Source organism: Salvelinus fontinalis, chromosome 3, assembly GCF_029448725.1.
Source record: "Salvelinus fontinalis isolate EN_2023a chromosome 3, ASM2944872v1, whole genome shotgun sequence".
Taxonomy (NCBI): domain Eukaryota; kingdom Metazoa; phylum Chordata; class Actinopteri; order Salmoniformes; family Salmonidae; genus Salvelinus; species Salvelinus fontinalis.
Window position 1 is genome coordinate 41,846,109 of NC_074667.1, and position 13,753 is coordinate 41,859,861.

The 13,753-nt window shown below is 45.3% G+C and overlaps 1 protein-coding gene across 4 annotated transcripts in view; it reads right to left on the minus strand.

Annotated features, from left to right (window-relative positions):
- Nucleotides 1-12,670, minus strand: part of celsr2 (cadherin, EGF LAG seven-pass G-type receptor 2) — a 77,067-nt gene extending 64,397 nt beyond the window's left edge. For all 4 annotated transcript variants that reach the window (XM_055915817.1, XM_055915814.1, XM_055915809.1 and 1 more), the window contains exon 1: nucleotides 8,769-12,670. In XM_055915817.1, coding sequence (XP_055771792.1) covers nucleotides 8,769-12,327 — 3,559 coding nt within the window. In that variant the 5' untranslated portion in view covers nucleotides 12,328-12,670. The remainder of the gene's footprint in view (nucleotides 1-8,768) is intronic.
- Nucleotides 12,671-13,753: the final 1,083 nt, after the last annotated feature.

Consider the following 13,753-nt stretch of genomic DNA (forward strand, 5'->3'; position numbering starts at 1 on the left):
ATTTCGGCCATATTCCCCGACATCTTTCCATGGTTGAATGTGGTCATTCACGCTTTCTGGTTAGGGTAGGTTTTAATAGTTAGAGTGGGTACATCTCCTCCAATGCACTTCCTAATAAAAACTCACTCACCGAGTCAGCGTATATATCAATGCTATTCTCTGAGGCTTCCCGGAACATTTCCCAGTCCGCGTGATCAAAACAATCTTGAAGCGTGGATTCCAATTGGTCAGACCAGCATTGAATGGTTCTAGTCACGGGTACATCCTGTTTGAGTTTCTGCCTATAGGATGGTAGGAGCAAGATGTAGTCGTGGTCGGATTTGCCGAAGGGAGGGTGGGGAGGGCCTTGTATGCATCGCGGAAGTTAGAGTAGCAGTGGTCCAGTGTATTGCCCACATGGGTGCTACAGTCAATGTGCTGGTAGAATTTAGGTAGCCTTGTTCTCAAATTAGCTTGAGTTGAGTTCCTGTATGTTGTTATGATTACAGCATGATTCGTTAATGATGAAGCATACACCCCCACCCTTCTTACCAGAGAGATGATTGTTTCTGTCGGCGCGACGCCGTTAGGAAGGACGCCTGTGTCTTTGTAGTGACTGGGTATATTGATACACCATCCAAAGTGTAATTAATAACTTCACCATGCTCGAAGGGATATTTACTGTGGGCTTTTTAAAAATTGTTTTACCCTTCTACCAATAGGTGCTCTTCTTTGCAAGGCATTGGAAAACCTCCCTGGTCTTTGTGGTTGATTCTGTGTTTGAAATTCACTGCTCAACTGAAGGACCTTACAGATAATTGTATGTGTGGTGTACAGAGATGTGGTAGTCATTGAAAAAAATCTGCGCAACTTGTTAAGCACATTTTTACTCCTGAACTTATTTAGACTTGCCATAGCCAAGTGGTTGAATACTTATTGATTCAATTTCAGCTTTTCATTTTTTATGAATTTGTAAACATTTCTAAAAACATAATTCCACTGACATTATGGGGTATTGTGTGTAGGCCAGTGACAACATCTAAACAATTTTAAATTCTCCCAATCACAGCCTGTTGTGATACAGCCTGGATTCGAACCAGGGTGTCTGTAGTGACGCCTCTAGCACTGAGATGCAGTGCCTTAGACTGCTGTGGCAATCGGGAGCCCTATGCATAAATCTGATCCAAACCGGCAATCAAAACAATCAAGTGTAATTACCGAATGATTACTGGATATCCATTTTCTCCTCCTATAGAGCAAACCAAACACTATGTCAGGAGAAAATCCAAAAAGAACAAAGGCCTCACAACCTAGCCTCACATTTCCTTCAACTGCTGGAATTAGAAAGGGCCTCTGGAGCACAATTAAAACCACTCAGGCATTTTAATCAAGAAGATGTTTGGAGCAGCCACATAATGCAGGGTCTCACTCTCACAGCCCAGGGGGAGATCTGGTTGATCTGGGCGAAGTGGAGCTAGGCCATTCCTACTGTTTTTTTGGACACCAAGCACTACAGCCTGACACGGTGGACAACTCTCCTCTGTATTGAAACCAAAATAAATTAATTCTCTAGCATTCCACAGATATTTCTTTGTTATGAGAGAGCTCCACACCAAAGAGGATCAGTGCAGATCAAATCAAAACATTTGCATATTAAAAGGAAAACCGCTGTCAACGCTATAGTAAAGAGACAGCATGCAGAGAAGTGGCCAAGCATAAGGCTGGTATTCAAGCACACTGATACTCATTCAATATGGATGTGATGTGGTACTGACTGAGTGGATGCAGGCGTGATCATGATCATCAATGTTACATGACTCAAACAGAAGACTGGTTAAGTTGAAAAACATAGGCAACATCCAACATTATAGACATTTCTCAAATAGTAGACTCTCAAACAGTGACCAATGACCCACTGCAGGGTAGTCTAACGGTTTCTAAGCCACGGCTTAAGATTTTAGAAAATGTGGACCTGAAACTATAAAAGAATTCTGAAACAGCCAATAATACCCTTGGAAAACCTCAATTTGAAAATAAATAATGGAGGTGACCTTGTTAAAGAATAATGTATTCCTGAATGCTGTGCAAGTGGTTGAAACAAAACATCTAAAATAATCAGATTCTGCCCAGTCCTTCTTGGCATGGCTGATAATCATGCCACTTAAGGACAACAATCCACATAGCTTAATTGGAACAGCTGAAAGAGTAAGGTTGATGCCATCTTCTAACAATGCCACCAAACCTAGATGGCACAAGATCGTCATTGGCATGGCTCCAGAAAAAAACATATGGCTAGTTAGCTGGAAGGTCTCGTCATGCCACCCTAATTGGTGCTAATAACCATATGAGTTTCAGCACCTCACACACTAGGAACCATTTCTTCATGCCTACTACCAAAGCCCGAAGGCCCAATGCTGACATTCTACCCTCTTCGGAAGGAGCCCATGAAACCAGGTCACTGTATAATTTCTCGATGGTTTGATGGTAAATGAGTGCAATGTAGCTTGCAAGTCAGCGATCTGTTAAATAAACATATCTGTTGCTCACAGCAGCACTAGAGCAACAAAACATGTTCCCGTGACAGATTATTTTACTCAACTGGACTAAAATTACAGTTTCAAATGATGGAGGAGGAGGAAAGGAGGAGTGGTAAACGGGTTTTATTGTATACATAATAGAAAGAGTACCCCAGCTCAGAAATGTGTGGCAATGCAGTGGATGGCTGAGCTATGAATAAAAAAAACATCTAATCTATGGAATATAAAGTATTTCAGAAAAAAACAGTAGTATCTTCACCAGACTGTATATTAATCTGAAAGTAACCAACTCATACCTTAACAACATGGCGGCAAAGACAGTACAGTATGAAGATAAGCATAGAAATCCCAGATCACACTTGTAGGCGATGTCATGGCAACGTTGGCTAGCTAATCTCATGCGTAGAAACACGTCATCGGGTTGAACGTCTCGCACCGAACTGCGCATGTGCAGGCCGTCAAATTAGTTGTTTTTGACAAATGAAAGCATGTCAGTTTGACAATTTCACGAGGTTGGAGTAATAACATGTTCAACAAAAGACATTGGCTCTAGTTTCTAAAATGAACAACTATGGGAGAATTTTTCATTGTGTGCTTGGTCTGTGTTGCAAGCATTCCTGGAAGTCTCGCGATGTTGCGTCTCTGGATTTAGAAACTCTGATGGTGCTAGCAGGCATGGTCACACTCCCCTGAAGACTACAGGACCAGAACAAACAAGGGGGACAAAGACAGAGGGGTACAGACCCAGACAGAGCTAAATTCCACACCCCATTGTCTGCAGTGATAGTGGGGGACAATACAGATGACCCTGCAATATGTGATAATGCCACCAGGCCTGACCCCTACCCAAGCCCATCCTTGCACTAGCCCTAATCCAAAACACTGGGATGATGTCATCCCCGCTTATCCAGACCGTAAGAGCAACAAAGCGGAGAGAGAGAAAGAGGGAGAGAGGGGCTAGTCCCACAAAGGAGTCGCTCCCATAGAGAAAGCAGCCAACGGAAGGAAATCAGATACCCTCTCGACACATCTGTGTCACAAAACAAAAAGTTTAGACAACACAACCTGCCCACCCTGTGCTTTACTCTAGTAAGGGTTTCACAGAGAGGTTACAAAACTCTGAGCTGTTGACATCCATTAAACGTTAGCTCCTGTTCTCTCACCGTAAAAACAAGAACAAAGTGGTATCGTTCAAGAAGACAACCCAAGGCAAATAGTGCCTTGAAGATTTAGGTCACCTTTTCCAAACTTAAAGCAATCAATTGTTTTGTCAGTCAAAAGATGGTAACCACACAGCGGCAGAATAGATTGTGTGAATCAAAATAGTTTGTCCCATTCAAAAAAGGTCTAACGGTGAGAGAGAACAGTCAAGCAGCAGGACAGATCACTGTGGCTGGCCTCACAGACCCCTGTGTCCAAAGCAAGACTCATTAGGATCTATCCTTCACTGGGGAGCGGGAGAGGGCAACAGTTCGCTCAAAAGTAACCCTGTTGCACTTTAGAACTTATGTGCTACCCCTCCCCCCATATTCCCTCCACAAAGGGACCTTCCCCCTTGTCCCCACCCACCAGGAATTTCTCAGGCATTGCTGGGGTCACCATGACAACTGGGTGCTTAACAAAGCATTTATCTTATGCATTCTTCCTTTCACAGGGGAGAGAGGGAACAACAGTCAAAGGAGAAATGGGGAGAAAAGAAGGAGGGTGGAGGAGCTTGAAAGGATGGGGAAGGGGGCCGTGGAGAGGTTGCTGAGAATCATGGACACAGGGAGATAGAAGAGGAGGGATAGATGACTGATAAATGTAAGAGGGAAAGAATCAAGGTGATAGGTGATGTTAGAGTGAAGAGCAGAGGTGGTGGACAAAGTGCTACAGACATTCCAAGCAGGGCTGTGACTAATAACTTCTTGGGGGGCAACAGAGGTATGGAGAGAGATAAAGGGCCATTACAGACAAGTCAGCACAAACATACACACACCAACAGACAGGTGCTACATCATGGAAATTGTATGGCATATTGCGCGACAGTGTAAAGGCCAAGGGTATTTCTGAGTATAAGCACAAGTTCTCAACTTCTTGCTCTCCCTTTATCCATGTCTGCGTAGTCATGGGGAAAACCCATTGGCTTCAAACACTAACCGTTCTGCCCCTGAACAAGGCAGATAACCCACTGTTCCTAGGCCGTCATTGAAAATAAGAATTTGTTCTTAACTGACTTGCCTAGTTAAATAAAGGGGGGAAAAAGGGCGAGACAAAAACTGCTACACTAGTGCATTCATCCATACCTCAGCTAATATTAGAGCCAGTCAGACCATGTCGCCTGGCAGCAAACAGCCACAGAGGAAGTCAATCCACAGACAACAGCCCAGTCTTAATACACTGTAATGGAATTACATAAACTGGGACTGGCTTGACGCAAATTTAGATGTGATGAATGAGTGGCTTCCTAAAAAATCCCACTCTTGTCCTGTTATGTAGTCTGGTGAATGGTGACAGTGGGAAAATGGACACCTTACAAAACACCGAATATGGACTCACTGCCTGGCCTGTGTGGGAGTCGGGAGAACTGTCTCACATTCAAATAACATATTTTAATATTCAAAACAAGCTGAACATTGTAAATGCAGTTAGTCTTTTCAAACAATATTTGCATGTGTAATTGTCTTGAAATAAGATTTGTGACAGATAATCACAATGCAATGTACTACAGAAATTGATTCTGTTGTCAACATCTTAGTCCTAATTCAGATCCAATTCCTTTCACATTTCCTTAATCCTAGTGAAATCGATAAATGTGTAGTCTGATGACATAGGGAGTTGACCAAGACTGGAACTGAGAACAGTTCGAGGTCAGGGGTCAGCTGTGACACTACAGAGGGGTTGGTGAGAGGAGTTTCCCTATGGAAAATCCCCAGTATACTGACTACTGATGATAAAGCCAGTGACAGTACCTCCCGGGGCAGAGACCACCTAGGTAGACAACATAGCATGCTTGCTATTAGCATGTCATATATGAGCTAATGCATGACTTGCCGTGCACTCTGAGGCAAATCAAGCTGCTATGTTCAGTCAGAGGGGAGAGCTTGACCATTTAATCTCAGTGCTGATGACTATAACAGTGGGTATGTGCAGTATGTTGCCTACAGAGGCTTCTGGCTTCACACATTTCATCAAAGGAACAAACATTCCAAAGTAAATACCATGGTGTTTATTCTAGAACGAGATTCAGGTAAGAACACGGAGGGAGGGTATTCCATCAAACTCAGTAGTGAGGATGAGAGGAAGGAAGATAAATCCAATCAGCATCAAAAGCACACACACATTCATGCAAGCTCACACATTAATGCAAGCTCACACATGCAAGAAGCAGCAGTAGATCAGCTCAGCAGTATATCAACGCTGGAGCAACAGAGCACAGCTTCTGCCACATCAATTATCTATCTGCCAGCCTGGTACAACTCCTGGTTGGGCTGATCTGGTGTAAGTTCTGTTCCTCAACTCAGGAGGGAGAATAGGATCCAACAATCCTCACAAATCTGTAATCAACTGTATTTACAACTGTAATCTGGGCTGCAACAATTAATGCAGAGATTTTAACTCCCATGGCCAGCGACATGGAATGTCTATCCCACAAATCTGTAATCAGCTGTATTTACAACCATAATCTGGGCAGCAGCAATTAATACAGAGCTTTTAACTCCCATGGCCAGCGATATGGAACGTCTAATCCAGCACATTAGCCAGGTTATCCCTCATACCCAAATTTATTGATAAAGGCCATACGCAGAGCACCATGGCTGAAAACTGGCTCCCTAATTGGCTAAACAAAGGATTAATTAAATGTATAATTGCCAGGGCTGCTATCTGAGCAGCTACAAAGAGTGCAATATGGACCCACCATGCCAATCAAAGGCTATTCAACCCTGCACCACTCCGATTAAACAGTATAGTAGAGATGGGAATAGCTCTTTTCAACCCTTTTCAGACCTTTTGTTGTTCCTCAGCATATCTAGATAGAGTAACAATATATACCTGAAGTGATGCACCTTAGCAGTATAATTTATGTGGTTGAAGTGATACAATCTGTTGCATTTCATCACAGACTAGCTGAGGTTAATGGAATAATCCATCATATGGCATCACCTCATAAATCAGAGAGCATAAAGGGAAGATAATGGAAGGATATGAAGTCGGCAAGGGAAGAGCTCTCAGAATTGGGGTCAACAACTTCTATTCTACAGGCAGGCACCAGTACCGTTCATTACCGTCTCTCCCTCCCTCCCCATCTCTCTACCATAATCCCTCTTTATTTACCTTTCTTATTACCTCTGCATCTTCACATGTTCTATCCATGTTACGCCAACGTGATTTTCCTATCCATTCTATGAACCACCTCTCTCTCCCTCCTTCTTCCCCTCTTTCACCCGGAGGGGTATTGACACACATACCCCAGCAGGTGCGGGACGCGGCGAGAAGCCGGCCGTCTAATTGGTCCTTGGTAGAGTCACAGCTGTTGCCCCCAACAAGGGCCTAGCATGAGCTCCTCTCGCTTGCTTCTGAATCGATCGCTCGCCATTGTCTCCCAGAAAGACAGACAGCCATCTCATCTGTCACCGGGGACTCCTCCTTTAAAGAGGCTCCAGGGAGGAGAAGCAGTAAAAACACAAAAAAACAAAGCAGCGCCCCAATACATTATAATGGCTACCCACTGCTGACGATATAGTATCTGGCACTCAGGACCAACTCAGCCAGGCTAGCACTGTCTATTGGTCTAGTATAGAACTCAAAATAGGAATGCTATACTTATATTCATTAGACTATACCTCTGCATCCATCAGAGTAAAGATAAAAATAGGGAAGTTTTAATCCATCTGGTTAAACTTATTTTATCATCTAGTTATATGGGCGCTTTGATGTCAAATCCCTGACTGAAAAGCAATGCCACATTTAAAAAAGGTGCCGTTTGCTGCGGTTGCTCCTCTCTTTTAATTAGAGCCAAGGTCATAAAGGAACCAGCTCTATAGCCTGGCTCCCAGAAACCAAGGGCCACAAATCTCTCTCCCAACTGTCCCGCAGCGATTCAAGTTTAGTCACATTTTGTAGCAAATAAAATGCTCTGTAATTAGTGCTGACAGGTGAAATTACAAGGGCAGAGTGCAAACTCAAAGACAAACAAGAGGTTAGAGAAGACAACGCAGCTCACTGGTTTCCATGAGCTGGCTACTATAACTCTCCAAACGCAAAAGCTTTATCTTTGCAGTGAGTCAAAAATGTATTACTTTCCGGTCTAAAAAGTATATGTTCATAGATGGCACTGTCCATCATGGCTTGAAACATGACATATAGGCCTAGCATAAAATATAGCCATAAGGCCTATGTTTGGTTCATGCTATATTTGTTAACAAAGGCAATTCAAATGCTAAGAACACAATGTAAACACAGGGTGTGTCGTGCTCAGTCTGATATTACAAAGAATGACTGAGTAACTAGGGAAATATCATGCCAATCTGGCATGTGATACAAAATATATGGGAAAAATGTTGTTTTATCCTCAGTTTGACATCAAATGTCTTCATAGTGTGAGTACACAGACTAGAAAACAGTCCATAATTGAAGTAAATATTGTGTGCTAGCTGAAAATGAAGGTTTTATGTTGGCCAATTATGGAAAATGATACAGACCCACTGGAATGTATTTCCCACAGGAGCAGGCCATCCAGCTGCAGACATGCACAGATAAACTGCTATTTAAATTCAGGACAACACATTGATCTACATCAGGCCTGGGCACGGCCGCCTGCTCTTTAACAAGATGACAAACACTATAACATAAAAACAAACCCCAAGAAGATTAACTAAAATGCACCAGTAAACCAAACAAATCTCCTGACCTGTGATATTGCATCTCCCTGCCCGGATGCAAAAACGCACAATCTAGTCTATAGATGACTTTTCCCTAAAAATTAAACATAAGTCTTGAGGAGACACACTAAGATCACCCCCTGAATGTTACATTTAACTCATGATTAATATTGAATTAATGAAGATTTAATATTGAAACACTGAAGCAGATGAGGTCATACATAAAAAAGTGGCTATGGCAGTCAAAGTGTTCAACTCACTCTGTCATAAAAAGTACATATTGTAAATTGTAATGTTGAAAATGTTCAAGTGAGAAACATAAGTAGGAACAACAAGCATACCAGAAAAGGGCCTAGGTATTAAAAACAACTGAGGACAGGGTTGGTCTTACCTGAGACAGATATCCTCATGGAGGCCTCCAGGGGTCTGTTGTTGTCCAGGGCCTGGCTCAGCCGGATCTCCCCCGTGCTCTGGTTCAGGATGACCAGGTTCAGCTCATTACCAGCCTCAAAGCTGTACTGGAGCTGGTCTGAGGCGTCTGGGTCATGGGCAGGGATCCGCCCGATCACCCCTGTGGGGAAGCTACTGGACTTGTCAGTGACATAGTTATTGAAGATGATCTGGAAGTTTTTCAGCACTGGTACGTTGTCATTCTTGTCGACCAGCTTGATGTGCACAATGGCACGGCTGACAAGTGGGGCGGAGGTGGCCTGGACCACGATGACATACTCTGACCGTGTTTCGTAGTCGAGATCTGTCAGAGCAGTCAGTTCTCCCGAGAAGATGTCCAGCTGGAACACCTCTGGGATGTTTCCCTCTACTATCTGGTACATGATCTGGGCGTTGCTCCCCTCGTCTGGGTCCGAGGCTAATACGTGGGCCACTACCAGGCCTATTGGGCTGTTCTCCTCCACAAATATGTCAAACTCATCCTTCTCAAACACAGGAGGGTTGTCATTGACATCCAGGATGGTCACTTGGATGTCCACGGACGTCTTGAGACCAGGAACACCTTTATCCACAGCAAAGGCCTGCAGGTTGTAAAATGGCATGTTCTCTCGGTCCAGGCGACGCAGCGTTCGCACAATACCAGAGGTGGACTCAATTATGAAGTCTCCATCGCCATCCTCTCCCCCCTGGAAAGTGTAGAAGACACGTCCATTGAGGCCAGAGTCTCGGTCAGTGGCAGAGACCTGGACGACGCTGGTAAACACTGGCACGTCCTCCATCACAGAGCCTAGGTAGTGGTCTCTGAGGAATCGAGGAGAGTTGTCATTCACATCATTCACCAGGATCTCCAGGTAGGTAGTGTCAGACTTCTGTGGGATACCATTGTCCCGGGCCGTGATGGCTAATGTGTAGGACACCTGATCTTCATAGTCCAGCTCCATCTGAGTGGTGACAGCTCCTGTGTCGGAGTCGATGTCGAACTGGGGGATGCTGTCATCCATGAAGTAGGTTATACGTGCATTCTCCCCAGTGTCCTCATCTGTAGCACTGATCACCACGACGGTGGTGCCAACAGGTCTGTCCTCATTGATGTTGACGGTGTAATGAGAGCTCTGAAACACGGGCCTGTGGGTGTTGGCATCGGTGACGTTGACGAACACCTTGGCGGTGTCGAAGAGTGTGCCGTCAGACGCAGTGACACTTAGAACGTATTGGCGCTCCAGCTTGTAGTCAAGGGGCAGGGCCAGGGTGATGAGGCCCCCTCCACTCTGGCTGGTGATGGAGAACCTGTTCCTGGTGTTCCCACTGGAGATCTGATACGTCACCACACTGTTGATATCCTGGTCCACTGCAGACACCGTCACCACGCTTGTCCCCACGACGGCATCCTCATTGAGGCGCATGTAATATGACCTCTGTGTGAACTCTGGGTTGTTGTCGTTGACGTCGAGGATGGTCATGCTAACGCTAGCTGAGGAAGACATCACCGGGTGGCCATGATCACGGGCCTCCACCCCAAAGTTGTAGAAGTCCATGCTCTCCCTGTCCAGATCAGCGGCTACGACTATCCAACCAGTGCTGTTGTTGATGGAGAATGGGAAGTTGGGCATGGTTTCAATGAGGCGGTACTCCAGCCTAGAATTGTCGCCAGAGTCTGCATCAACAGCCTGGATGTGAATGATGGAGTAACCCACCGGCACATTCTCTAGCACAGTGGCCTGGAAGGGGGTGCTGACGAAAATGGGGGCGTTATCATTGACATCCAGCACCTGCACCGTTACCAGGCCGCTGATGTTGGAGAGCGGCGGGCGTCCCCCGTCCTGAGCGCGGATGCGAATGGTATATTCCTTGTTAGCCTCGTAGTCCAACTGACTGACCAGGTCCATCTTGCCTGTCTGGGCATCAATGTAGAACTGGCCCCTGGTGTTGCCACTCATGATGCTGAAGTGAACCATGGAGTTACTCCCTCTGTCCTGGTCTGTGGCAATCACCTGCAGGATCTCTGTGTTGGGTGCCATATCCTCCGGAACCTGCACCACATATCGCTTTTCACTGAACTGGGGAGCATTATCATTGTCGTCCTCTACAATAATGTGAACAGTTGCCGTGGCACTGCGGGGGGCGGGGTCACGACCCTGGTCGTTGGCCTCCACCAACAGCATGTAGGCCTCCACCATCTCTCTATCCACTGGGCCCTTCGTGCGGATCACCCCCGACCTGGAGTCAATCTCAAAGACATTGTTGGAACCGTTGCTGTTGAGGACGTGGTACAGGATGTTACCGTTGACCGGGGCGTCTCCGTCTGTGGCCCTGACGGTCAGCACCTCATAGCCGATCTCTAGGTTCTCCCTAACACTCTCCTTGTAGTCCTGTTGCTCAAAGACGGGATCATGGTCGTTACTGTCACTCACTGTGATGGTGAGGGTGGCCATGGCCGTCCGGCGGGGAGTGCCATGGTCAACAGCGGTCACACGGAATACATGGGTGTCCTTCTGCTCTCTATCCAGCACCTCCACAGTGGAGACTGCACCATTGACTGGGTCCACAGCAAATAGGTTGTTGGAGCGGCTGTCAAACAGGGCCTCTATGAAGTACTCCAGCCTGCCTGCCTCCCCCTCATCAGCATCTACTGCCTTCAAAACAACTACAGGAGTTCCAGCTGGCTTATTCTCTGCCACGGCCACCTGGTACATAGGAGGCTGAAACTGGGGGCTACTGTTAACAGCCCTCTTGCTCCTGCTCACTATGCCTGATTCAGACTGGGCAGCCTGCTGTAGTAACTTCTCCAAGTGGCCCTGTTTGAAGGAGCCTTGACCCACCCGCCAGTGGACTGTGATGCTGTTCCCTTTGGATTCCCTCTCATCTCCTGTGTATTGGTTACAATGTAAGTCTAGCTCAAGAAGTGTGTCGTGTTTCAAACACAGCGTCTTGGACACAAACAACTGCCCCTCAGAAAAATATAACACCGAACTCCTAACCACCTTGCAGTGCATACTGCTGTGGGTTGGAGAGCCGGGTAGTAGATCCCATACCCGGAGGAGCGCAGTACCAGACTCGTGGCATTCTAACTGATGATTATGGGCTTTAAACAAACTGATTATCTCCAAGTCCCATTGAGATTTCCTTTTGTGTTTACTTGAACAGTTCCTGCCGTGAACATAAACATCATACTGGCTTGTGAGGAGGTGCCTCAACCCTGGGACATTGTTCATGCAGTCCACAACAGTGTACACGGTGAAAGGGTTGGAGCTGAGCGAGGCACAATTTAAACTACCTGAAAGGAACACAACGCGCGCGGACGCATCAGTTTCAATAAAGGTCTTTGAGAATTTAGGAGCGATTACCTGATCCAAAGTGCATGCCCCGCTCTGTTCAACACTTGCAATCACCGTCCGCTGCTCCGCATCCTCACTGATGTGTACATTGTAGCAATTCGACAGTGAAATGAGTTCAAACCAGCCGAAAATAATAAACAACAAATCCCACTTAATGACGGGCATTGCTCCACGATAATGTTCAACCAGGTTTGAACGTAGGCTAATTACTGCCGCTTTCCTTAAACTTTCAGTCTAGTCGTTCCCTTTTGTTGCCGCGTATCCATGCTTTCACTACTATACAGTAGCTAATCCAATTGAATTGAGAGAAACCGCAGTCACCTTGCTTGCCAAAGCTTCTCACCATGCAAACAAGCCGACACCACCACTCCATCCGCGTGAATGATTAAAATGGCTCCAACTACCCCTGCGCCTTGAGGCTTCTCATTACCATAAACCTGTTTCAGTGTGTTGGAAAGAGAGAAAGAGAGAGAGAGATAGAAAGAGATGGAGTGGAGGGGGACGTTCTCACAGGGGCCACACTGAGCTGTAAAGAGATGACTGGCCTCTAGTCCCCTTTGAGTGTTTTTGCAGTACATGGATTAATAAGACTTCCTATAATGCAAAAACATTTTCCTTATGCCTTCACAAACGCTCTCACTATTTAAACACAAAAATAAGCCTAAACTTGTGAGGGTCTTTCAGTTCTCATCCCCGGGGCACCTGAAAGTGTACAGTTTCCCTACGCCTATAAATACCTGTCTAATACAAAAGGTATTTTACCTTACCTCATAGGGTAGTCTAAGTACACTACACATTAGGCCTATATGAAAAGCACTCTAGTTCTATTTAGGTATTGAAAATGCATTTGTCTTGTATATGAGGTTAAATGGAGTAAAGCATCATTTTGATGCTGCAGACCTCCAGTACCAGGAGACATGATGTTATCTGATGTGGGAGAGTGGTCATGCCAACGGCGTCTTCATCCTCATTAAAAACACAGGCATTATACCATGTCTGTTATGTGCCTCTTACTAAGCAGTAGGGAAGTACTGAGCAGCTGTGCAATTAAGCTACTCATGGTCATTCTTTAGACCTATATTGATCTTTTCAAATTGATCGTGTTTGTGATAACTGAATCAATGTGTACTATAGTATATTTTAGTTCCCACATTGTAATTGCTGAGTGAGAGCTACATTTACTTTATTTTCCTACCACCTGCTGGTACATCTGCATTACTGCAGACAGCAATCAGATTGCAACTAATCACATCTACCAGCCAGCTATTTTGGTAGCAATTGAGACTGGGAATGAGGTTAGACTGCAACTCAGCTTTCATGAGAAGTCCACAGATCTCTTTTACAGTGATCCTGCTGTAGTCATTCAACAGTCTTGATACAATAATCTTAATCCAACCACCTATCACTGTGAAATGTTCAGTTTACAATGTGCACTTAAATCCACATATGGTCAAAGATACCCGAGGAGACTGCACAAGTGCACATTTAGAAGGCACACAAAGGTCTAGTTCCAGAGATTACCTGGAGTGAGAAATGTATGCCAACATTTATTGATGCGAGTGAAAATCACCCATGCAGTGTGTAGAGCTGA